This window comes from Artibeus jamaicensis, unplaced genomic scaffold (assembly GCF_021234435.1).
Source record: "Artibeus jamaicensis isolate MK-2021 breed Jamaican fruit bat unplaced genomic scaffold, CSHL_Jam_final contig_1803, whole genome shotgun sequence".
Lineage (NCBI taxonomy): Eukaryota > Metazoa > Chordata > Mammalia > Chiroptera > Phyllostomidae > Artibeus > Artibeus jamaicensis.
In genome coordinates this window covers 4,417,459-4,445,200 of record NW_026521356.1, presented here as the reverse complement: position 1 = coordinate 4,445,200, position 27,742 = coordinate 4,417,459, and the positions used below count along the sequence as shown (strand labels likewise).

Below are 27,742 nucleotides of genomic sequence, written 5' to 3'. Positions count from 1 at the left end.
GGATATCCATGTGCAAAAAATGGAAAAAAAGGTTATAGAGCCTTATTTTATACCACATAAAAACTCACTCCAAATGGGTCAAAGACTTAAAGTAAGAGTTACAATATAAAACTCTTAGAAGAAAACATAGAGGAAAATCTTCATGGCATTGAATTTGGGAATGATATTTTTGGATATAATATCAAAAGCAAAGACAATAACCACAAGAGAAAGAATATGTAAATTGGACCACATCAAAATAAAAAACTTCTGTGCATCAGCCCCTGGCTGATGTGACTCAGTGGATTCAGTGCTGGCCTGCAAACCAGAGGGTCATTGGTTCGATTCCCAGTCTAGGGCACATGCCTGGGTTGCAGGCCAGGTTCCCAGTAAGGGAGCATGAGAGGCAAACACACACTGATGTTTTTCTCCCTCTCTTTCTCCCTCCCTTCCCCCTCTCTAAAAATAAATAAATCTTTAAAAAAATTTTAAAAAGCTGCATCAAAGGACACAGTCAATAGAGTGAAAAGACAACCAATAGTTCAGAAAAATAGTTGCAGATGAAATATATTATATGGGTTAATATTCAGAATATACGGGGAGGCAAAAAATGGAATTATGTTCTGGAGGGCAGGTCCCTTTACAGGCTTCCTCTGGCAGGTGAGTGTTCAAGGATCAGTGTACCAGCTGGTGTTGTTGTAAGACACTGTGTTCAGCTTCAGTGAAAAATTTTTAAAGACTTTCAATGTGTTTACCCATTTTATGATGGGTGATTTATGAGCTCACCTGCACACATTTAGCTGAGTGTTGAACAGTCTTTGACCAAAAATGGCATGACCCCGGTGCCCCACCCTCCCTATTCATCCAATCTAACCTTGAAGGATGTTTTTGTTTGTTTCCCCGGATGATAAAAGTCCTCAAAGGGAAACATTTTGTCCATGTGGAAGAAGTGAAACTAAAAACAGCAGAAGCACTAAAAGGCATCAAAACCGACGAGTTTAAAAACTGTTTAGAGCAGTGGAAAAACATCTCAATGGAAACATTGCATCTCAATGGGAATACTGCATCCAATGAAAGTTCATAGAAGGCGACTTAACTTTAAATTTGCAAGAATAAATACACATTTTTTTATAAATAAATTCCATTTGGGGGGTCCCTCTTGTATATAAAGAACTACAACTCAACAACAAAACAACCTGATTTCAAAATAAGCAAAGGGTTGGAATAGACATTTCACCAAGGAAGATATACAAATGACTAATAGGCACAAAAAAAGATGCTCAACATCACTAAGCATTCAGGAAATACAAATAAAAAACACAATGGGCCCTGGCTGGTGTGGCGCAGTGGATTGAGTGCCAGACTGTGAAGCAGAGGATCCCTGGTTTGATTCCCAGTCAGGGCACATGCCTGGGTGGCAGGCTGGGTTTCCGGTGTGAGGAGTGCAAGAGGCAACCACACATTGATGTTTCTCTCCTTTCCCCTCTATCTAGAAATAAATAAATCTTAAAAAAAAACCCAGAATGGGTTTTTACCACCTCACACCCATTAGTATAGCTATTATAAAATAACAAAATAATAAATGTAGGGGAGGATGTGGAGAAATTGGAAAATTTGGAAATGTAAAATAGTACTGTTGTAGTGAAAAACAGTATGGTAGTTCCTCAAAAACCTAAAATATATTATCAGATTATCCAGCAAATCCACCTTTGGGTATATACCCAAAAGAATTGAAAGCAGGGTCTCCAAGAGATATTTGTATAACTATGTTCATAGCCAAAAGGTGGAAGCAACCCAAATGTTCATCAACAGATAAATGGATAAATGAAATGTAGTATATACATATAAGCCCTGGCCGAGTAGCTTAGTTAGGTAGAGCATCAACCCGATACACCAAGGTTGTGGGTTCAATCCCCTGTCAGGGCACATACAAAAATCAACCACTGAATGCATAAACAAGTGGGACAGCAAATCAATGTTTCTCTCTTTGTCTCTCTCTCTCTCTCTCCACTCCCTTCCACTCTCTCTTTAAAATCAATTCATTTAAAGACATGTTGTATATTGCCTCTTGGCCTTTTGGCTAAGATCAAGCATAAAACAAATGTTGTATATACATAGAATGAAATATTATTCAGTCTTAAAAAGGAAAGAAACTCTGAGCCATAATATAGCCTAGATGAACCTTACAGGGGTGTCCAACCTTTTGGTGTCTCTGGGATACACTGGAAGAGTTGTCTTGGGCCACACATTAAATACACAAATACTAATGAAAACTGATGAGCAAAAATAGGTTTTAAGTAAATTTACAATTTTGGGGGGGGTCACACTCATAGCCATCCTGGGTTGCATGCGGCATATGGGCTGTGGGTTGGACACCCCTGAGGGTGCTAAATAAGAGAAGCCAGTAAAAAAAGACAAATGGTGTTTGATTCCACGTATATACTAGAGTAGTCAATTCATTGAGAGAGAAAGTAGAATGGTGGTTGACAAGGGCTGGGGAGAGAAGAGAATGGGGAGCTGTTGTTTAATAGATATAGAGTTTCGGTTTCACTTTTTCCAGATGAAAAGAGAAGATGGAGGGGGTCGAAGGCATGGGCAAAAAGGTAAAAGGATTAAGAAGTACACACTGGTAGTTACAGAATAGTCATCAGGATGTGAAGTACAGCATAGGAAACAGAGTAGCCAAAGCTCATATATGCATGACTCATGGACATGGGCAATGGTGTGAGGATTGCCTGAGGGAGTTGGAGGGCTGGGGAGAGGTGGACAAAGGGGGAAAAATTGGGACAACTGTAATAGCATAAACAATAAAATATAATTTAAAAATAGATTAAAAAAAGAAAAGAGTTCTGGCAAGCAATTGCACAACAACATATATGTACTTCAAATACTACTAACTCTACACTTAAACATGGTTATGATGGTAAGTTTTGTTATGTTATGCATATTTTTCCATAATTAAAAAATTAAAAGTATTTTTAAATATTAAAGTGAAATAATTTTTTATATGTAGAAAAGCCAAAGAATCCATCATAAGTAGATTCACACTATAAGAAATCTTAAAGGAAGTCCTTCAGGCAAAAGAAAAATGATATCACACAGAAATCTGCATCAATACAAAGGAATGTACAACATAGAATGGTAAAAACATAGGTAAATATGATACTTTTCTTATCATTTAGAGCTCTTTAACAGATCATTTAAGCAAAAATAGCAATGTAGGTTGAGGTTTATAACATATGAAAGCAAAACATATGATAACAATAGCACAAATAGAGGAAAATTGAAAATTTACTATTACAAGGTCTTTATACTATGTATAAAGAGGCCAATAGGGAACCAGTCTGCTGCTTAGCAATGGCAAATGTAGCTCAGCCCTGCATCAGAAAGCCAACAGGAGTGAAGTGGTCAACAGGAGCCAGACCCTCGACCGGTTTTCCCGTGGGAACCAGGCCCAGAAAATGCATCCAGACTGTAATGGCTCGTCCTTGGTAAAACTCCCTCACCCTGGTCTGAAACAGTAGATGTTTATGCCTATCTTCAAGGTAGTTTCCAAAGCCTGTGTGAACTTCCCCAAGGATGGAGCATAATCAGCTCGCCACCTTTCCCTCCGGCATTTGTTATTTTCATTTCCTTGATTGTACCTAAAATGTAGATAATGACACTCACTGTAATAGATAATAAACCCTTCTTTGATGTAAGACCTGAGAGAAACAATAAAAGCCTGTCCAGGTGAGGTCGGGGCGCTCTCTCCTTGCGAGAAGCGGCTGCAGGACTCTCATCTGGAGAGAGCACCCACGCTGTCCCTTTTCCCCACAGGACTGCTGTGGTCTGTGTGCGTTTGTTCTCGTCTTCAGCCACAAACCACACAGGCTCTGCAGGATGGAGTCTGCCAACAAAAATTATCTGAAGATAGACTCTGATAAGTTAAAGATGTATACTATAAACTCTAAAACAATCCTTGAAATTATACTTTCATTAGTAATGTTTCTACTTAAAATAACACAGCCAAGAATAATATATAATAAGGTCGCAAAGGAGATAAAATGAAGCCATAAGAAATATTAAATTAATCCAAAAGAAAATAGAAAAAAGATAGAAAAAAATCCCCAAAGAACAGATGGGACAAATAGAAAACAAACAACAAAATGACCACTAAAGGTAAATGATCTAAATATTCCAATTAAAAGTTTGTTAAATTGAATTAAAAAATAGCAAGACCCAGTTATATACTGCCTGTAATAAGTATAATATTTATTTACTTATTTATTCCGCACCTGAGGATATATTCTCATTGATTTGAGAGAGATAGAGAGAGAAACACTGACATGAGGGAGAAGCATTGGTCGGTTGCCTCCCTCGTGTGCCCACACAGGAGATTGAACTGGTGACATTTTGGTGTATGGGACAACACTCCAACCAACTGAGACACACAGGGCTATAATAAGCATACTTTAAACATAAAGACATAAATTAGTTAAAAATAAAATATGGAAAAAGGTATATCATGTCAACATTAATGAAAAGAATTCTGGAGTGGCTGCATTGATATATAAAAAAGATTTTAGGGCAAAGAATAAACTCAGAGATACAGAATGTCATTTTGCCGTGAAAGGGTGTCAATTCATCAGAAGGATATAACAATCCTAAATATTTATGTACCCACTACTGAGTTTCAAAATATATAAAATAAAAAATGGATACAATTACAGAGAGAAATAGAGAAATCCATAATTATAGTCAGGGATTTCAGTACCTCTCTTTCAGTAGTTAATAGACAGAAAATTTAAAAAGACATTACTTGAAATATTGAGGGAGATCACTTTGTAAAGTATATGACTGTCTAACCACTGTGCTGTGCACCTGAAACTAAAACAAAATAATGTTGAATGTAAACTGTAATTTGAAATAAAATTAAAGTGTAAAATAAAAAGATATTAGATTTGAAGAACACTATCGACTAACTTAATCTAATTGATACTTACAGAATACTGCACCCAGCACTAGCTGAATATTCTTTCCAGATACAGATGGGAGATTATCAAGATAGAACATATTCTGAACCATAAAACTACTTTCAATAAATTTAAAATGATTTAGAGCATACAATGTGTATTTTCTGGTAATACTAAAATTAGAAATCAATAACAGAAAGATTTCTGAAAAATCTCCAAATATTGGAACAAAATAGCACATTGCTAAATAACTCATAGATCAAAGAAGAATTCAAGAAGAAATTAGAAAGTATTTTTAATGGACTTAAAAATGAAAATACAAGGTATGAAAATTTGTGTGATGCCATTAAAGCAGCACTTAGAAGAAATTTTATAGCACTAACTGCCTACGTTAAAAATAAAAGATCTTGCCCTGGCCAGGTGGCTCAGTTGGCTGGATTGTTGTCCCAGACACCAAAGAACTGTGGATTTGATCCCCGGTCAGGGTACATACCTAGGTTGTGGGCTCGATCCCCAGCTGGGGCACATGTGGGAGGCAACCAATTGATGTTTCTCTCTTACAGTGATGTTTGTTTCTTTCTCCCCCTCCTTCCTCTTTCTGAAATCAATAAGTATATCCTCTAGTGAGGATTAAAGAAAAGATCTTCAGTCAATGACTTTAGCTTTTACCTGAATTAAGAATGTATAAAGGGGAAGTATAAAGGAGAAACTCAAATGAACATCAGAAGTGAGAGGAGTAACTTCACTACACATTCTATAGATATTAAAATGATAAAAAGAGAATAATATGAACAGCTTTATGGCAATAAACTGGACAACTTAGATAAAATGGAGAAAAATTTGTAAAGATTTTATTTATTTATTTATTTATTTATTTATTTATTTATTTTAGAGTGAGCAGAAAGGAGGGAGAGAGGGACAGAAATATTAATGTATGAGAGATACATCTATCAGTTGTCTCTTGCATGCCCTCAAATGGGGACCTGGCCCATAACCAAGGCATGGGCAGCAAACCACCAACTTTTTGGTTCACAGGCTGGCTCTCAATCTACAGCCACACCAGCCCAGACAAAATGGACAATTATTTTGAATAATACAAACTACTAAAGCTTACTAAGAAGAAATAGATTACCTAAATAGTCCCACATTTGTTTTTTTTAAATTAATTTTGTAGTTAAAAACTTCCCATACAAATTTCCAGGTCCAGATGGCTTCAGTGCTGAATCCTACCAAATATATAAGGGAGATAAATACCAATTATACATAAACTCTTAGGAAAAATTGAGAAGGAAGGAATACTTCTCTCTGTGTAAAGTATACATTACTATGGTATCAAAACCTAATTAAGACATTACAAGAAAATAAAACTAAAGAAAAATATCCCCCAGGAACACAATGCAAAAATTTAAAACAAAATTTAACAAATCTAATCCAAAAATATATTAAAAAAAAGAATTATACATCACAAACAAGTAGAGTTTATTCCAGAAATATCATGACTGGTTTAACATTTGAAAATCTATAAAAGTAATTTACCATATTAATAATCTAAAAAAAATAAAGATCCATACGACCATCTCAATACATGTAGAAAAAACATTGACAATATACAGTATTTATTCCTGATTTTTTAAATTCTTCTACAAAGGAACTTCCTCAACCTGATAAAAGACATATATGAAAAACCTACAGCTAACACCATACTTAATGGAGAATGAGTGTTTTCCATCTAAAATCAGGAATAAGACAATAATGTTCCTTCTTACTACTTCTACTCAACTTAGAGGTGTTAACCATTGCAATAAGGCAAGAACAGAAAGAAGTAAAACTGTATTTGCAAACATCATGATTCACTATGCAGAAAATCTGAAAGAATCTGCTAAACATTACTTGACATAATACATGAATTTGGCACGGTTGCAGAATAGAAGATTGATGTACAAAAATGTACTTCTATATACTATCAACAAACGATTAGAACTAAAATTTAACAAATAATACCATTTACAATAACATAAAAAATAAAATACTTAGGATAAATATGAAAAAGATGTGAAGGACTTGTACATTGGAAACTACAAATCATTGCTAAGAGAAAATAAAGAAGACTTAAATGAATGGAGAGAAATTCTGTCTGTCTGTAGATTCGGTTAAAAGACTCAGTATCGGTAAGAGGTCAATTCTCCCTAAATTAACCTATAGAGTCAATGTAATCCTAATCAAGATTTCAGCAGATTTTTTTTTCTTTTAAGGATTTTATTTACTTATTTTTAGAGGGGAAGGGAGGGAGAAAGAGAAGGAGAGAAGCATTTACGTGGGAGAGATACATCAATTGGTTGCTTCTTGTGGACCCCCAATGGGGGATTTAGCCCACAACTCATGCATGTGCCCTGACTGGGAATTGAACCTGCAACATTTTGGTTCATAGGCCAGCACTCAATCCACTGAGCCATACCAGTCAGGGCTCAGCAGATTTGTTAAAATAGAAACTTTAAGCTAATTCTAAAGTTCATACGGAAATGCAGAGAACCTGGGATAGCCAAAGCAATTTTGAAAAAGAAAAAAATGGAGGAATATGATTTAAAGACTTCTTATAAAGTTACCATAGTCAAGACAGGGTCGCATTGATATAAAGATAGACATATAGACCAATGGAATAAAATTAAGTCCAGAGAATGGGAAACTGAGACTCAGAACTGGCTGAGGACTACAGAGGTTGCCACAGTGGGAGAAACTCCCAGTCTCACGCAAGAGTTTGTTGGAAAGTGGGGTACAGCCAAGCAGGCAAGCTGCATTGTTCCCTCTCTGGTCCCTCCCCCACAGGCAGCACCGCAGCGCAGCAAGGAGGGTTGCCTTGCCCTGGTGAAAACCTAAAACCCTGTCCCCTTACAACTTAACAGGTGTGTTGAAACAAAGAAATATGGCCCAAATGAAAGAACAGAGCAAAGCTTCAGAAAGAGAGCTAAGCAATGAGAAGATAGCCAACCTATCTGATGGAGAATTTAAAGCCCTGGTAATCAAAATACTCACAGAACTGATTGAGCTTTGTTGAAAAATGAAAAAACCAAATTAAAGATACCTAAAATGAAATAAAGCAAAATATTCAGGGAACCAACAGTGACAGGAAGGAAACCAGGACTCAAAGCAACAATGTGAAACAAAAGGAAGAAATAAACATCCAACCAGAACAGAATGAAAAAACGAGAATTCAAAAAATAAAGAGAGGCTAAGGAATATCTGGGACCATCTGAAAAATTCCAATATCCAAATTATAGGGTGCCAGAAAGAGAAGAACAAGAGCAAGAAATTGAAAACTTATTTGAACAAATAATGAAGGAAAACTTCTCCAATCTGGTGAAGAAAATAGACTTCCAGGAAGTCCAAAGAAGTTGGACCCAAAGAGGAACACACCAAGGCCACATCATCATTAAGGTATCAAAGATTAAAGATAAAGAGAGAACCCTAAAAGCAGCAAGAGGAAACGAAAGAGTTACCTACAAAGGAGTTCCCATCAGACTGTCAGCTGATTTCTCAAAAGAGATCTTACAGGCAAGAAGGGGCTAGAAAGAAGTATGCCAAGTCATGAAATGCAAGGACCTACAACCTAGATTACTCTATCCAGCAAAGCTTTCATTTATAATGGAAGGGCAAATAAAGTGCTTCCCAGATAAGGTCAAGTTAAAGGAGTTCATTATCACCAAGTCCTTATTATATGAAATGTTAAAGGGAGCTATCTAAGAAAAAGAAGATAAAGAATATGAGCAGTACAATGATATGCACTTCCCTGATAGTTATGAGGCTGAGAATCTTTTCATGTGTACCAGCCACTTGTGTATCTTCTTTATGAATTGCCTATTTACCTCCACTGCCTAATTTTCTGCTAGGTTCTCTTTGTCTTGTAAAATTTTTAAAGATTTCTTTTAATGACTGTAATTATATGGTACTTGTCTTTTAACTTTATGGTCACATCGAGTTACAAAACTCTCAATTGTGCTAGACATTCCCCTGGACTGTATTATATAAATTCTTTATACAACACATAAAAAATAAAATCCAGAAATAGGTATGTGTATGTATATAAAGTCTATTCAGTAGAAAAAAGATAAACTTTTCAAGAATTAGTGTTGGAATAATCAGATATCCAGGAACAGAAAAGTAAACTTTGATCTACATCTCTCACCACATATAAAAAATAACAAAAGGGATTATATATCTAAGTTTAAAACTTAAAACTATGGCTTTTAGAGGAAAACATAGGAGAAAACCTTCATGACCTTGGATTAGGCAAAGATTTCCTAATATATAACCAAAAGTGTGACCCACAAAAGAATAAATTGATAAGTTGGACTTCATTGAAATAAAAACTTGGTGCTCTTCAAAAGATGCTGTTAAGTGAATGAAAAGAAAAGGTACAAAATAGAAAAATATTTACAAATCATATAGCTGATAAAGAACTTGTATGCAGAAAGTATAAAAAACACCCCAAACTCAACAATAAAAAACCCTAATTTTTAAAAATGGGCTAAAGAAAAAATAAAATAAGGGCAAAAAAGATATTACCAAAAAAGATATAAGGATGCTAAATAAGCATGTGGAAAGATGCTCAACATCATTTACCATTAGAGAAATGTAAGTTAAAGCTGCAGTGAAATACTGCTCTACACCTATTAGAACGGCTCGAATAAAAAACTTAGTGTGCATGCTAAGTGTCGGCGTGGGTGTGGAGAGACTGGAATTTTCGTATACTGCCACTGGAAATACATAACAGTACAGCTGCTCTAAAAAAATTTTCCAGTTTCTTAAAAAAGTTAAAGTGGTATTTACCCGAGATAAATGAAATCATAAATCCACACAAAGTCTTGTGCACAAATGTTTATAGCATTCTTATTCATAGTTGCCCCAAACTGCAAATCAATAGATGTTCTTCTATGGGCAAATAGATGAAAAAAAAGTGGTGGTACATTTATGACATGGCATCTTACTCAGCAATAAAGAATAAACTATTAATACACTGAACAGCACGGAAGAACCTTAAAGGCATTAGGCTACGTGAAAGGAGCCAGATAAAAAAGAGTAATACTGTATGAATCCACTTATGTAAAATTCTAGAAAATGCAAACTAATATATGGTAAGAGCAAATCAGTACCTTGTGCTGGGAGTGGCAGGCTGTAGACAGTGGGGGAAGTGGGGATTATGCAGAAACTTTTGGAGGTGACACATGAACTCATATGTTCATGAACTCAGTTGTGGTGATGGTTCCACTGGTATATACCTATGTCAACTTATATACTTTAAACATTACATGTTATATGTCAGTTATGCCTCAAGGAAGCTAATAAACAAACAATTAACAAAATGTCTAATATTTGAAGTAGAAGTTTGCTCAGTTTTTCTTTTTTTAAAAAGATTTTATTTATTTATTTTTAGGGAGAGGGGAAGGGAGGGAGAAAGAGGGGGAAACATCAATGTGTGGTTGCCTCTCCACTATCCCTACTGGGGACCTGGCCCACAACCCAGGCATGTGCCCTGACTGGGAATCAAACGTGAGACCCTTTGGTTTGCAGGCTGGCGCTCAATCCACTGAGCCACTCAAGCCAGAGCTCTATTTTTATTCTTTTACTTATATGAAATATAGCATAGAGGACATAGGGAGAAAAGCCATAGCACTAAACCACCCCAAGGCACCAACAGTACCCTTTGTGCTTCAACAATCAGAAATAAATACAGATTAGCCTGACTCAGGGTTAAATTAGGGAGCTCTGGGTTGAAGGTGAATAAAGACATACCAAGATAAATGAATTGCTAGACTTCAATTCAACTTCATTTCATTCCCTGGCCTTCTTTATTTTGTCTGATAAGGTGGTACTGACCAGAAAAATGAGCAACTCAAGGAGTGCTTTGTAAATAACAATGAACTTCAACTAAACATCCTCATTGAGCAGGATGTTCGGGTTGTGACCCTAATCACATGTCTCTTCATGTTCCCTGAAAAGGGTGGCAGTAGGGTCTCTAGTTGCTGAACAGAGCAGCGGGAGTGAAGAGATGGAAAGAGAACTACCATGAGAATCTGGGAGACCTGCTTCTAAGGCGGAAAAGGGTCAACATTATTCATTATAGTGGCGGGAAAGGCTGCTTATCTTTGATTTCCGCCGTGGAAAATCTCTGTCGCCTATAGACCTACGTACGTTGTAGGAAATACTATTGCCCTGGCTTTTACTTTTGTAGATTATCTGGGCATAAGTCATGACAAAGAATGCCCAGAAACAATGCATGGATATACGAGACACCAAGCCAAACCACCGCATGACTCTGACTTCTGTAATACTGGTGCCACTGTTGGTGAGGAGTTGTACTACAATGTTTATGGCTTCATAGAAAAGGATCCAGATGATATAGAGCACCAAGCCCCTGTGCCTCTGGGCATAGACTGAGTATAGGAGCAAGCCACAGATGACGAAGGTGATGCAAGACAGGAAAAGGACAATGCTCCAACTCCAACACACGATGAACTGGCTTATCAGGGTATTCACATTCTGGACACTTTGGTTAATCTCAGTGCAATCGTTGCTCCTCATGTGCTTCTGTTCAAAGATGAGGTACATGTACGTGGCTATGACGGTAAAGACCCCTGATAACACGGTGCCCGTTTTGGCGGTCATCCCACACCAGCGTTTCTGCTTCATGCTGAGACCTCCTGTGAAGACAAACAATATAAAGGAGATCTCTGGTTCCTGCTACTGTGGTGAATTACCAGGGTTTCTGCCTCCTTTCTCAAAGGAGAAACAACAGAAAGAAATATGGAAACCCGGATGTAACTTTGGGAAGACAAAGACTGTTTAAAATTGATCGGGAGTGTGAGTGGGGAGGAGGGAGGATGCAGTCTAGTGGCAGGGAGCAGATAAATTAGAGGAGTGCTTCTCAACCTTGGCTTCACATTGGAATCACCAAAAGTACCCAGGACCAAGCCCCACTCCAGACCAATTAGAACATTCTCTGGTGGGACCCAAAACATCAGCATTTTTCAAAACTTCCTAGTGAATTTCCGTATGTAGCCAGGATTGGAAAACACAGAGCCAAAAAAAAGTATTTTAAATTATATTCCTATCTCTCCTAAATTGCCTTGGGCAACGAGACACCCTACTGCCACCCTTTTCAGGGAACGTGGGCCACTGCTGCCCACTGATAGGGAAATTGGCCGCACTTGTCCAGACCCTGAGTGCACGTATCCTCAGGATTAAAATCAGCACAGGGCTCACAACTTAAGGAATACAATGAAAAGTGTAACTTAAGGGACATTTAGAGCCTTAGACCAGAATAACCTTATACTAGAAAAGAAAAAGCAGTAAGGAGCTAAGTGTCCAACTCAAGAAGTTGGGGGGAAAATGGATAATAAGAACAACAAATAATAGGAGGACGAAAAAATAGAACAGAAATCAGTGAAAAGCAAATAAAGAAAAAGTAGAGGGATTTCTGATTAGTCAGGTTATTAAAGCCAATTTACTGCTAACAACAACAAAAATGTTGGATAAAATAGATTTAAAATATTCTTACAAATACAGAAGTGCTGACAGAGTAGAGGGTAAGTGATTAGAAGCCAAAGTCTATAGGACTTTAAGAACTGGGACAGGTAAGCAGGTAAGGAAGTCAGCTTTGTTCTGAGAATATTTTCCAATCTGGCGAAACTTGAATTTCAATTGTGAGAGTTCTTTAGAGTAAGAAGAAATGAAATCAAAGCTCAGGGGCCACCAAGAAGGGGAGTGTATTGGAGAGCCTTCCCTCTTTCGTCATGGCCTCCCAAAGGCTATGACTAACGGTGCATCGGAAGTAAACCTGCCCCACAGCTTTCTCCCAAGAGACTCCAGGAAAGTTAACTTAGTAGTACACTGAATGTATGGGGTTCGAGGCCGGGGGGACTCTCCTCAAGACATTGTAACCATAGCTAATCTTTTTGTAGATTTGTTGCTCAAATTACAGGAAATCCTGAACTGGAAGTATCTCTAAGTGCCTGTCAGAAACAAACTCCAATCCTTCTTGGAAGAACGCACCTTTATGTTGTCCCTCAAAGAATCTCCATCAGTAACTGTTGAGAGACAGTAACCAGGACACAGTGAAAAATACCAAGCACACAAGGAACAGGTACTGTAAGAACCAGCAGAAATAGAAACAGAACTGCGAGAATACCAGATTATGAGACAAATATGATTATTACATGTTTTTGCATTATTTAAATTTTTTACTTGATTAAGTGTATAGCTTAACAATGTTGCTTATATTCATATTGTTGTACAGCCAATCTCCAGAACTTTTTCTTCTTGATAAACTGAAATTCTATGCCCATTAAACAACTATTCTGTATTTTCCCTTCCCACAGCCTTTGGCAATCACCATTCTATTTTGTGGTTCTATGAATTTTACTACTCTGGATATGATAAATGATATACTATGTACAGAGTATAATACAGTATTTGTATTTGTCTTTTTGTGACTGCTTATATTACTTAATGAAATGTCCTTATGTTCTTTATATTGTAACGTGTGTCAGAATTTCCTTTCATACTACATTGAAACAAACAAATATATGTAGGAACGGGAAACTATAGAAAATAACCTAGCACATTTGAAAGAGAACCAAATAGATTTTCTAGAGCTAGAAAGCTCAACATCTGAAATTAAAAATTCAGTAGACATAGAGTGTGGGGTAAAGGTAGGTTTGCAGTTGTTCATATGGAAAATAATACAATAATTAATAAATAATAGTACAAGAATAAAGTGTGATTCATGTACTCACAACTGTAAAACTACTTTTGCCACACCATGTATTTGGTAGATTGGATACAGATAAAGTGACATTACTTAGCCAAGGGATAATTCAGGAGGAATCATCAGAATGTAGCACAGAGAAACAAAAAGATGGAAAATATCAATGAGATGTGAAGAGGCATAAGGGGTATAGAGTGTGTTTTGATGAAAGAGAGAGAGAGAGGCGGCTGGAAGGAAAGAGAATGGGGCAGTGTATTTGAAGAGAAAAAAGCTGAGGATTTGCACAACTGAAGAAAAACACCAACCCACAGATTCAAGAACCCAAGCTGATTGCTAGGACAAAGAAAAGGAAATTTACACCTAGATGCACGGTACTCATTCTGTTGAAACAGGTGGCAGACTTCCTCTTTCTATTCCTAAAATTCTCATAAAATTTTGGCTTCCCATTGGTCTATCTATGACAAAGACTGTTAATTGTCTCCCAACGTCCATTTCCCTATTACTTTTTGTTGTAGCTAGACACATAGCCAATGGGCTAATGACTACATTTCCCAGATCTCCCTTGCAGCTTCCTGTGGCCAGATGACCAATGAGATGTGAGTGAAAGTGATGTGCACCACTGCACCACTTTACAGTCCTGTTCAAAAAAGGATTAAGAGTGCTCTCACCTTCTTCTTTTCCCCCCTTCCTGATTCTTGGCCATTTTCAGAACTGACCTTTGACCCAGACTTGGAAGCCCTTGTTGAATACAGTAAATGCCCTATTAGCCATGGATCACATTACTTGATAGAGAAATAAACTCCTATTATAAATAAACCACTTTGTTAGGAATTCCTCAGTTACAATAATTCACACTGTACCATAATACATCAGAACTTCACTTCACTGAAGCTAAACCCAATGAGGACTAGCGATCCACTGGGATCTAGCACCTCCCCTGTCTTTACCCTCTTAAAGAAACCAGCAGGTTCTCCCTGTCTATGTGTTCATCTCCCTGGGTCTATGGTTCTTCTCGCCGTCTCCTTAAAAAGAGATATCTCCCTTTAATCTAAAGGTCACTAGTGTCTTCATAATTAAACTGATAATAAATCATATATTATTTTGTGACACCTCTTATATTTTAAATTGTTATTTAAATATTTTACATTACTTATAATAATAATCATCCTAATGGTTACCAATGGGGACATTAGAGTTAGAGAAGTTAATTAATTTTGCCTGAGGCTGTAAATCTGGTCAGAGGTACAATAAGGATTTTAACCTACATCTATCTGACTCAAAAACCAGTCTCAACACTCATCTATCTACTTGTGCCTTGTCTGCTGCAGGGATCTGTGAGCTCAGTGAGCCCAGATCCTCCCCCAGCCCCACAGTTTCTATGAAGGGCCTTGATCAGAGGAGAGCCTTGATTAGAGCAGGCTCCTGATGAATACTGACAATTCTGCCCCCACCATCTCTCATCTGGGTCACTTGCTCTCAGTAACTCCGAGGGTATGTTCTGCTCTCCTTTTTCTCTCTCTTCTAGCTTTTCTCTTTTCTTCCCTTCCCTCCCTGTCTTCTTCCCTCCCACACAGTGAAACTGAGTGTGTACTCTTGATGGTTCTAAGAGAAGGTGATGGTCTTTAACCTGGGAAAGTGGAAAGGACCGGGTAATGCAAAGAGCAAAAAAATTGCAAGATGGCCCTCAAAGATGTTTTCTTTCAAAGGTGTTTCCTTTTACAGGAAATTGAATTAAAATGCTTTCAGGTAGAGTATTTTGTTTGTGACTTTTTAAAATGTTAACATTGCCTTTTTTTCCTATACAATTCTCTCTCAAGTTATATGCTAAATCAATAGAAAATTGTGCTTTAATTTTGCAAATTAAATATTTACTTCTAGCAATTATACCAAATGAAATGAGGTAACAACAACAACAACAATGATCATCCTGTGCCTGCACAGCGCCAGGGGCCAGGCTGCAGCACCAGAGCACGTGCTCGCCCATAACTGGGGCTGGTTGCTCTCCATAGCGGCTCTTTTCAGTGCAAGAGACATGGTGGGGGAAAATAATAATAATAAACATTTACTAAAAACTTGCTTCGTGTCAGGTATTGTATTGGAATTTCATGATAATTGCTTGAGTGTAGCTGTACTTGTACTGTAGTATATATTTATTTTCTTGTTGATAGCAAGGGAGGGGGTGTATTTGTACTACTTATGCATTCCAGCTCCCAGATGTTGATTTTTATTTGTCAGGAGAGGAATCATTCCCAGTTACTGGCACCCATTTGACATTTAGCTCCAACCCAGGCGGTCATTCTGCTAATTTTCTGATTTTTCAATAGGATTTTGAAGGATCCCAAATAGCCTTCAATTTTACTAGTAACTTTATTTATGTTAATGTTTTGCTCATTCTAAGTTAAAGGCACCTGTAGATTTAATTTCTTGTATTTTTCTTTAAGTTGCCGTTCTTTGGTTCATTGTTCATTTTTTCCTACTGCTGCTGTAATAAATTATCACAAATTTAGTAGTTTAAAAGAGTACAAACATCATCTCAAAGTTCTGTGGGTCAGAAATCTAGATTGCTTTAAGACTCAGCTAGTTTCTCTACTTCAGGTTTTACACGGCAGAAATCAAGGTGTCATTAGCTGGTTGGGTTCTCTTAGGGAGGTTCTGGGGAAGAATATACTTCCGAGTTCTTTCAGTTAGTTCCTTGCAGTTGTAGGACTGAGGTTCCCATTTCCTTGCTGAATGTCAGCTGAGGGCTGCCCTTGGCTCCTAGACGCCTCCCTTCTGTCCTTGCCTGTGGGCTCTCAGAGCCTGTGCACCAAATCTTCCTCACGCTTGGAATCCCTATGACTTCTGCCTCTAGCTAAAGAGAACTCTCTTCATGTGATTAACTTGGTATGGCTGGGTAATCAGGATACCCACTTTGGCTTTAGATCTTCCACCTTAATTACATCTGCCAAGACCCTTTGCCATATTCATAGTGTGATATGAGGGAGCAAGGGTCAAAGGGCATGTTAAGGGCTGAATTGTGCCCCCTCCTCCCTATTGATACATTGAAGTTTTAACTCCTAGTACCTTGTGACTGGGAGGGTCTTTTAAGAGGTAATTAAATTAAAACTAGGTCATTAGAGTAGTCCCTAGCCCAATATGACTGGTCTCCTTATAAGCAGAGAATATTAGGATACAGACACACACAGGGAGACCATGTTAAAGATCAGTAAAAGGTGGTCATCTAAAACCAAAAACAGAAGTCTCAGGAGAAACCAACCCTGCCAAACCCTTGATCCAGAACTCCTTGTCTCCAGAATAGTAAGAAAGTAAATTTCTGTTGTTTAAGTCACCCAGTGTGTTGTATTTTGTTATGTCAGCCCTAGTAAACCAATACAGGGGCCAAAATTCTGCTGACCACAGTCATAAATTGCCCTTGAATTCTTCTTTGCATTTGGGTTAACTGACTATCTACAATTGACTGACTTCAGTTGGGGTGTTTTCTTAACAAAACTTCTCTTGGCATCTTCTCTTGGCTTCCAACAGCTAGATCACCTTGTTTTCCTTCCAATCTCTGGCAATTCTCTCTCAAAATCCCTTGCTAGCTTTCTTCTGCTTATTCTTAAAAAAAAATTTTTTTTAGACCTGGCTGGTGTGGTTCAGTGGATTGAGTGCTGACCTGCAAACCAAAGGGTCGCTGGTTCGATTCCCAGTCAGGGCACATGCCTGGGTTGCAGGCCAGGTCGCCAGTAGGGGGTGTGTGAGAGGCAACCACACATTGATGTTTCTCTCCCTCTCGTTCTCCCTCCCTTCCCCTCTCTCTAAAAATAAGTAAATAAAATCTTTAAAATTAAAAAAAATTATTGATGAGAGAAACATAGACTTGTTGTTCCACTTTTTTGTGAATTCATTGGTTGATTCTTGAATGTGCTTTGACAGGGGGTTGAACTGGCAACATTGGCATATGGGAATGATGCTCTAACCAACAGAGCCATCCGACCAGGGACTGCTTATTCTTACCTATTAGTCTTCTTCCATATACAAACCAAGGCACTCTTCTCACTTTATACTCTCTCCTTAGGAAACTTCTCTTATTCCTATGGTTCAGTTGCCATCTACACCGATGACTCCCAGATCCAGACCAGTCTTCTATTTAGAGGTTCAAATCTACATATTCAACAATTCTGCCTCCATTTGGGAACTCTTCAGACTGCTCAAATGCAACATGTCTCAAGTGGAGCTTACAATTTCTCCCATCCCCACTCCACTCTGCTTTATTCCATTGTTTCTTATTTCAGTAAATATCAGTATCATCCCCATTTCCCCATGTACCTCCCTCTCTCTCATCCCATACCCCCCGAAATACTCACTAGTTTCATCTACTCTTCTCCCACGTATACCTTGAATCAGTCATTGCTTTTCCCATCTCCACTGCCACCACCATAACCAAATCACCATCATGTCTTGTCTGGGCTACTGCAACTAACACTTCTCGTAAAGCTGTAGTCTTCATATAGCCATGAATGATAACACAGCTATGATGGGAGTTTGGGAAGAAAGGTGGTAGGTATTGGTGTGGAGGTTAAGAAGTCCTGATCCATCAAGATGGGAAAGTCAATTGAAAATGTCTAAAATGATTCATCAAGAAATATCAAAAAAGTGTATAATTTAAAAATAAAAATATAATAGGAAGGGGAACAGAAGAATTGAAGGTGGTTGCCTGTGGAAAATATGACTGGGGCAGGGAGAGGGAGCCAAGGGCTACTGTTTTTATTATAAACCTTTAAGTATTATTACTACACTTATACAAATTTAAGAAATAGATTTATGAAAATATATTACTTCTTGAGTTCCTAATAAATTGAGATATTCAAATAAGTCCCACTGGCTGCCTTTATGCTGGTATAGCTTTCTCTTTTTTAAAATATATTTGATTGATTATGCTATTACAGTTGTCTCAATTTTCCCCCTTTGCCCCTCTCCACCCGATACCCACTATTACTTCCAGCAATCCCCCCTTATTGTACATGAGTCATGCACATAACATAAGTTCTTTGGCTTCTCCATTTTCTATACTGTTCTTAACATCCCCCTACTTAGTACCTACCAATTTGTATTTCTTTTTTTTTAGAGAGAGATTTTATTTAATTTTAGAGAGGGAGAGCAACATCAGTGTGTGGTTGCCTCTTGTGCTCCCCCCAGTGGGGACCTGATCTGCAACCGAGGCATGTGCCCTGATTGGGAATTGAACCAGTGACCCTTTGGTTCATAGGCTTGAGTTCAATCCACTGAGCCACACCACCCAGGGCCCAATTTGTACTTCTTAATCCCTGCACCTTTTTCGCAGTTCTCTCATTTTCCTCTCCCAGCCGATAGCCCTCCAAATGATCTCCATATCTATGATTCCGTTTCTATTCTGCTTGTTTACTTATTTTGTTGCTTAGATTCAATTGTTGATAGTTGTGAATTTATTGCCATTTTAATGTTCATAGTTTTAATCTTTTTTCTTAAATAAGTCCCTTTAACATTTTATATAATAAAGAGTTGGTGATGATGAACTCCTTTAGATTTACCTTGTCTGGGGAGCACTTTATCTGCCCTTCAATTCTAAATGATAGCTTTGCTGGATAGAGTAATTTAGGTTGCAGGTCCTTACTTCTCATCAGTCCCTTCTAGCCTACAAAGTTTCTTTTGAGAGATCAACTGACAGTCTTATGGGAAATTCTTTGTGGGTAACTATCTGCTTTTCTCTTGCTGCTTTTAAGAGTCTCTCTTCATTTTTAACCTTTGGCATATTAATTATGATGTGTCTTGGAGTGGGCCTCTTTGGGACCATCTTGTTTGGTGCTCTCTGTGCTACCTGTACTTGTATGTCTATTTTTATCACCATATCAGGGAAGCTTTCTTTCATTATTTTTTCAAATAAGTTTTCAATTCTTGCTCTTTCTCCTCCACTTCCAGGACCCTTATGATTCAAATGTTGGTATATTTGAAGTTATCTCAGGGGTTTCTTAGCCTATCCTAATTTTTTGGATTCTTTTTTGTTCTTAACGTTCTGATTGAATGTTTTTTGTTTCCTTATGTTCCAAATCATTGATTTGATTCTTGGCTTCTCATTCACCCCACTGTTGGTTCCCTGTAACTTTTTCCTTATTTTCCAGAAACTTCATTTCTGCCTGGGACATTTTTATGCTGTTGAAGTACCCAAGGAGTTCCCTGAGCATCCTAATAACCAGTGTTTTGAACTCTACATCTGTTATATTGCTTATCTCCATTTTGTTTAGTTCTTTTTCTGGAGTTTTGATCTGTTCTTTCATTTGGGCTCTACTTCATTGTCTGCTCATTTTTGCATCCTCCCTGTGTTTCTTTCTATGTGTTAGGTAGAGCTGATTTGACTCCCTGTCTTAGCAGTGTGGTTCATTGTATAAAAGCACACCTGTAAGTTGGATGGGGTGTGGAGCCTTAGGTAATTGGCAGGGTGGGGCAACTGGTTTCACTGCTTTGTGGCTCTGTTTAGGGAAGAGCTCAGAGAAGGGACAATATTGCTGCTTGGCTTCTGGAGTTCGGTCCTAAAGAAAGCTGTCCCCTGGCACTTGCCTTGATGGCAGACACTTCAATTCCTCCCCATATGCCACTGGTGCCCTTCCAGCAGTTGCCCTGCTGCCAGAGACCAGAGGGAGTGACTTTGTGTAAGTCCTAAGTCCATTGTGGGGACCTTTAAGAGAAGACTCCTGAGAATCTCACAGTTTCTTCTGCAAACCCTATCTCCACTGGTTTTCACATCAAGAAGCTATGGTGCTGGTGCTGGAACCCTGGACTGTGTGGTGTGAAACTTGGATCCATCAGTCATGAGGTACCCTTGATTTTTATCCACCACACATAGGTGTGGGACCAGCCATTCCACATCTCTGCATCTCCATGCCTCTCCCTGCACACATCTCTGTATCTCTGCTCCTCCTACCCATCTATATGAATGTGGTTTCGTTAATTCCTTGGTTGTCAGACTTCCGTACTGCTCAATTTTCTGATAATTCTGGGTGATAATCTGTTTTGTAGTCTAGTTGTAATTTTGCTGTGGTTGTGCAAGAAAGCAAGCCAAGTTTACCTATGCCTCCATTTTGACCAGAAGTGCTGGTGTAGGTTTCTTTAATACAGTAATTCCTTAGCTCCAGAAATGGTTAAAGCTGGCATCCAAGAGAGACAGGTTGATAACTCTAGTGTATTCTAAACCAAGAGCCAAGTGTTATCATAAAAAGTATTTGGTGATAGTGTTAAGTCTTTTTCATTTATTTTTCAAATTTTCTGAAAATGATACATTATTTCAAATATTATAACTGTTCTAAATTAAATATATCTCTATATGAATTTTAAAATAAATGATACTAATGGAGTTTAAGGGGAAAAAGAGGGAGAGATTTGGAGGAACAAGTATGACGGACACAAAGACAAGAACTAAGGGGGGTGGAAATGGGAGGGAGGTGGGGAGCACGGGGAGGGGTGGGCTGGGATGGGAGAAATATAGAGAAAACTGTACTTGAAAAATAAGTAAAAAAAATTTAAAAAAATAAAATAAATGATACTAGAAAAAATTTAAAATTAATATAACAAAATACAGTATTGTAAAAGAAAAAGTTTATTTTTATCCTTCTACTTCACTTTAACATCACCCTTTTGAACTCAATAATAAGTGTATAATGTTTATTTAACAATATTCTTTGTTTTTAGGGCCTGCACTAAACTTTTATTTTACGCAGGAAGGTCTCATTTGACAATCTGCAGATCAATGTAGTCCTTTCTGAGTGAGCTATGCTTTGGGCAGGCATGGGTATGTGTATTTTTTTTTGAAGTACTGCACTCCCAGGTTCAGTTCCAGTGTCGGGGAGTGAGTTAGTCATGTTGTGAGCCACCGGGGCTATTTTAAAAGTGCAAGAGGAGAAAGAGATTACATACAATTGTAAGGAGAGTGTCAAGGTTGAGAACAGCAAATTTTCAAATCAAATGGCCAGAGTTCAAAACTTGGATTCCCCATTTTCTGTTTATTTATCTTCAGCAGGCCTGTTTTCACATCTTTAATTGTGTGTATCATTACTCAGCAATAAAAAGGAACGAAATCTTGTCATTTGCAATAACATGAATGGGTCCAGAGGTATTATGCTAAGTGAAATAAGCCAGGCAGAGAGAAAGAAAATACTGTATGATTTCACTTGTATGTGAAATCTAAAAACACAAAACTAATGAATAAGCAAAACAAGACAGAAACAGAGCCATAAATATAAAGCACAAACTGATGGTTGCTGAAAGGGACAAGGATGGGGGAATGGGTGAAATAAAACATTTTTTAAAAAGAACGTATAAGACATATAGAAAGCACATAGTAAGGCAGCAAGATGGTAGATTTAGATATCAATAATTACATAAAGTGTAAATGTTCTGAACATGCCACTTAAAAAAAAAGATGCCAAATAGAACTTTAAAAATACCAAACCCACTTTAAATATAGAGATATAAATAGATTAAAGTACAAAGATGGGATAAAATATTATATGTAAAAACGAATACAAAGAAAGCTGGACTGGCTTTATTAAACTGAAAAATAAGTGTATTTAGGAGAGATATTACAAGAGATGAAGTTGTATATTTTGTAGTAATAAAGAGGTCAAATTATCAAAAGGAAATATCAATCTTAAATTTGATAGCAGAATTTTAAAAAATATAAATAAATTGGGTGTACCAGTTACTATGTTTTACTAATTTTATAATTTGCAAATCAAATTACCACTCCAACACTTAGTTGCATAAAACAACCATTTATTATGCACATGGATTTTATGGGTGAGGACTTTATACACAACAGAGGGGGTTAACTTAACACTGTGTGATGAAGAATTTGGACAGAGCATGTCCAAGATGACTTGTCACCACTCATGAATTTTGGGGCCCTTTCCTGGAAGACTCACTTGTCTGGCAGTTGCTGCTGGCCCAGTTGGGGGCCTCAGTTCCTCTCCATATAGGATTGTCATGTGGTCTCTTTATGGGGGCTCATGGCTTTCCCAGAGCAAATGATCCCAAAAAAGGGAATCAGTGGAAGCTACGTTGCCTTTCCTTAACTTCTCCTGAGAAGTCCCACCACATCGCCTCTATTACAGTTCTTTTTTAAATTTTATTTTTATTTTTAAAAAATATTTCATTTATTTATATATTTATTTATTTTTAATTTTTATTATATTATTTATTTATTTAATTTTAGAGCGAGGAAAAGGAAGATACAAAGAGAGGGAAAGAAACATTGATGAGTGAGGGACATTGATTGGCTGCCTCTTGCAGGCCCCCGACCAGGGACCTGGCCTGCAAGCCAGGCTTGTCCCTGGAGGGAATTGAATCAGTGACCTTTTGGTTTGTGGACTGGTGCTCAACCCACTGAGCCACACCAGCTAGGGCTGCAGTTGATTCTGTAGTCACCAAGACCAGCCCATATTCAAGGGGAGGGCAGTTAGATTCTGTCTTTTGTTAAAGAATTTGCTGAGGTGCCCGAGATTCTGGTTGTTTCTGTGGTCATGACTCAAGTTCCCATGTTTTTCAGGTTGCTCGGAGAAGCAAAAATGATCTGTTAACCTAAAAATAAAAGGTCTTTCAGAGAGACAACATGTTGGAAACCACTCTGCCTGGTTTCGGGAATTGTAACTGCCCCCCATGACTAAGGATGAGTGAGTGACCTCCAGAATGCGAGCCACTAAGGAGACAAAGCTTGTCTCTGCTTCATCCCCTGCCTCCAATGCATGGTCGGATAGTCAATGATGGCTAAGACCCCTCAGAGGGGGGGCAACCTAAGCAAGACATGATCACTTGGGAGGCCATTATGGAAGGACTTGGGGGGGCTGCAACAAAGAGGGAATGATGGACCCTCACTCCACAGCTATTCTGACGTAGCCCAAGTCCCCATTTCTGCCTGGGAGAAGCACTTCCTGGCTCTAATCCACTTAAGCCTAAAACCTATGATGGGGGAGTCGGTGCAGCCCCTTGCTGGCTAGAGCAGGATCCAGGGTGATCAGGCATAAGAAAGGATTCTTAAAAGTCCTGCTTAGTGAAGCCTGCTTTGCTAAGAGTACTTTCATTCATATGATAAGGGTCAGAGTAGGAAATTAGTATGTCTCCCAAAGTTTCTGCAACCCCCTTTCCTGACAGACACTGACTCAGACTAAGCCCTCAGATTTCTTTGAAATGTTATCTGCTGTTTGATCCTTGCTGCCTGACATTGATTGATGAGCTTTACCTGTATTCCTGTGTATTACAACCCAATAAAAGCCACTGAGGAAAGAACTCTTGGCCTTTCTCCTCTGAGATATTGGCCACCTCTCCTCCCCAAGGAGATCATGTCTTAGTAGTTTCACTTTCATCTATGGTGGATGGGGGGACTTTGCAGGCAAAGTTGCCCCCACAGCAACAAGCATTTATTGAGATCAGTAAGAATAGCTAGTTGAGACACACTAATGCAGGCAGAAACCCAAAAAAGTATTCCAATTAGTAGACATGGGCAATAGTATTTATGAGAAAGGGAAGGGGAACAATTACATCAGTAGAAGGAAGGCATTTCTGTTAGTGCAAATAACAACATAGCGATGGTAATTCTAAACAAAGTTTTAAATTTTCAGTCCAGTAGTCATAATAACTGCTTTCACGTTATCTTTGTAAACAATTTTTTTTGCAAAGCACAAGGTTGCTTAGGCCCAATGCAAAGGTTATTTTGCCCTGTTTTAACATTCCAAAGATTTGAGGCATAAGAAGTGCATGGTTCAGCTCCATTTTAAAGTGGCTCTGTTTATATTATTGTTTACAGATCATAACAAGGACATACTCAACAATGAACTGACATTCTCCACCTCCCCTCCAATATTCTTCTAGTCTGAAACCACAGGTTCTATATGTGCCTTAAGCTCATCATTGATTTGATGGTCAGCCTCTCTGGTAGCCCAGGGTAAAAAACTGAAAATGCAAGGAAATCATTTGTAAAGTGTGATTGCAAGTCTTGCAGAAGAGGCAGGATTTTATGCAGACACCATAAATAATGTGAAAAACTGCTTGAGTCACAAGAAACTATTAGCAAACATGGACGTGAGAGTTAGATCAGCTAATAACCAGAAAAGAAAAAAACTTAAGTATATAATCAGTATTTCAATAAAGAATGGTTTGAGGATGAATAAATTGCTACATATTCACACAATGGGATTTTTAAATACTTGTTAGAATGACTTATTATTGCATTGCTAATACTCATTCATATTGTTGTGTGTTGCTACACAACAATATGAATGAGTATTAGCAATGCAATAATAAGTGGGAAAAAGTACCAAAAGAAGATAATACAGTTAAAAAACAACCATAAATATATAATAAACACAAATACACTTTTTAGTACTACATATAGATGTAATAAAGCTCTAAAACTGTATAAGGAAACTATATAGATGAACTATCAGGTGAACTTAAAATTCTGGATAATGATCACCTTGGGTGATCATCATTGTCCAAGGCAATGAAAGACCAAAATGGAAGCTGCAGTACCTTTTACAACCCAATCACAGGTGTGACATCCATCATTTCAGGGGCATTCAATTGGTCACACACACCAACCCCAGAGGGGACTCTGGGGGAGTGAACTACTCAAGGGTGTAAATATGAGGAGACAGGGATCATTGAAGGTCAACTTGGAGGCTAGCTACCTGTTTTAGCACATATTTGCCACCATTTGGTATTATTATAAAATTATTTTCTACTTCGACTTATTTTTTCCATGTAAGCTATGAAGTAAGTAAAAAAAATTACATTTTAATTTTTGCATCTTAATGATTATTCCTAAGGTTGAATATTTCAAAAGTATTTGTTAACCAGTTGTATTGCCCCTTTTATGAGTTGCATCCCTTACCTAATACATTCATGTATTGGGACATCAGAGTTATTTTTCTACTTTTGATTTTTCTTTTTAATGTGATCTGGCCTTGGAACATAAGTTTATTTTTTCTTTTATCCATATACAATTTTTTGCATTTTATTGTTGCTCAAGTACAGTTGTCACTAATTCAAAAGAACCTATGTACCCCAATGTTCAGAGCAGCACAATTTATAACAGCCAAGTGGTAGAAGCAACCTAAGTGTCCATCAGCAAATGAGTGGATAAAAAAAACTGGTACATTTACACAATGGAATGCTATGCAGCAGAAAGTAAGGAGCTAGTACCTTTTGAGACAGCATGGATAGAACTGGAGAGAATTATGCTAAGTGAAATAAGCCAGGTGCTGAAAGACAAATACCATATGATCTCACCTGTAAGTGGAACCTAATCAACAAAATGAACAAGCAAGCAAAATATAACCAGGACATTAGCGATTTTTTTCAATTTGTATGCGTTCCTTATATAATAGAAGAATTATTCCTTGTCAGAAAAGAAAAAAAAAACAGAAGCTCCTGTCTAGGTGAAGGGGTGTTGAGACCCTGAAGTTGTTCCACTGCTGATAGCCCCAAAGGTTGTGGCTTAGAGCTCAGTTTGTGTCCATGCAGCTAACCCATTAGACATCCTGTCCCTCCAGGGTTTGGGAGTCAAACACAGGCCCCCAGATAGGCAGAACCAGATACCTCTCCATTCCCTTAAGGACAGGGAAATCCCACTTGCTTTTGGGGTTGGGATCCATTCCCTTCTCCCTCAACTTTTCAAGTCAATATTCCTCACCCACTCACACAATCTAGATCTCTGTCTTTGAGAGCCTAGATGGTCCAAAAACAAAAGTCTCTTAACTCTCTGAAGGGGGAAGAGATGGGCAGCCCTTTTAAATCTATAAGGAGAAAATGCCTGTAACGCATTGGTAGTGAATCAGCTGACAAGCAGGGAAACCAGCCCCGATTCTGAATGAGGTCATTCTGACAATAAATCACACTACTGCATACAAAAGCCTCATGATTTGACTCTGATCCAACTTTCCAGGGGCGTCTCTGAGCATTCCTTCTCATACATACAATGTTCTCACTTGTTCAAATATTTTTCCTCCCCTTCTCTGGCTGGCTCACCCCTATTCATCCCTTAAAGTCATCTGAATCCTCAAAAAGATGTCAGGGCTCTAGGTTGACATCTGTAATTCCTTGGCCTTTCTTTTGTGGTTATAAGCTGACTGCAATAGTGCCTCACACCAGGATTCCAAGCAGGAGTGTGCCAGGAAGCCATGTTTGCCTCTTTCACAGGAAGGAAACTGCTTTCCAGAACTCCCTAGAAATCTTCCCCTCATGGCTCATTCATCAGAACTGCACCACAGAGCCACCCAGAGCTGCAGGGAGGCTGGGGAAGGAAGTTCCCAGCAAAGCTGAGCAAGACTGCCACACTGGTTTAGACAAGTTATGATTTATGCCCAGACTGGGAATACAGTTACCTTACCTCTCTACAAAATGATTCTCCTTAACAAGGAAGGAGGAATGAAATGGCTACCAAAAGTTTATGGTAGAGATCTTGTTCCATTAATTATCCCTTCTGCTTCATTAACATTGCAGGAACTACTGCTATGTGTTTGCCCCTTCTTCCACAGAAGCAGAATTATTAGATATACACATGGTTGGCCAGAATGTTTGCCTTTTCCAGACTCCCTTGCAGCTAAATGTAGCTACATGACAAATTTCTAAGAATGGGTTGGAAGGGGAAGAAATAAATGTAACCCCAGAGTAGTATGTAGAAAGTCATATCCTCCCTTCCCCTCATCTTGATGGCAGAAATGTGGATGTGTGGGGAACTATTTTGGACCAACTGGGCAAGGACCTGATGGAACATAGAGACAAGGTGTCTAGGCTCCTGAAAGTTTCACAGAGCAGAGCTTCCAGGCTAGGTTAGCTTCTACATGAGAAAAACTGTAAACTTCTATCATGTTTAAAACACTGTTATTTTGCAGACACACTTGTATTCTAATACATACAACTCCTTCCAATGCTCTGACTATAAGCATGCTCAAGTCTCTCCCACCTCAATCTCTCCCTTGACCTTATATGTTTCTTCTAATTTACAGCCAGTCTTTCTCTGTGTTAGAGCAAGCAACAGATA

General features: G+C 38.2%; 1 protein-coding gene and 1 non-coding gene across 2 annotated transcripts in view; one reads left to right on the top strand and one right to left on the bottom strand.

Annotated features, from left to right (window-relative positions):
- Positions 1–11,039: 11,039 nt before the first annotated feature.
- TMEM217 (transmembrane protein 217) overlaps positions 11,040–27,742 on the bottom strand; it is a 29,790-nt gene continuing 13,087 nt past the window's right edge. The window contains exon 2 of the mRNA XM_037146188.2: positions 11,040–11,629. Coding sequence (XP_037002083.1) covers positions 11,040–11,618 — 579 coding nt within the window. The 5' untranslated portion in view covers positions 11,619–11,629. The remainder of the gene's footprint in view (positions 11,630–27,742) is intronic.
- LOC119050087 (small nucleolar RNA SNORA76) lies at positions 15,625–15,731 on the top strand. Its single transcript, XR_008392702.1, has one exon. It is a non-coding gene; the product is annotated as a small nucleolar RNA SNORA76 (small nucleolar RNA).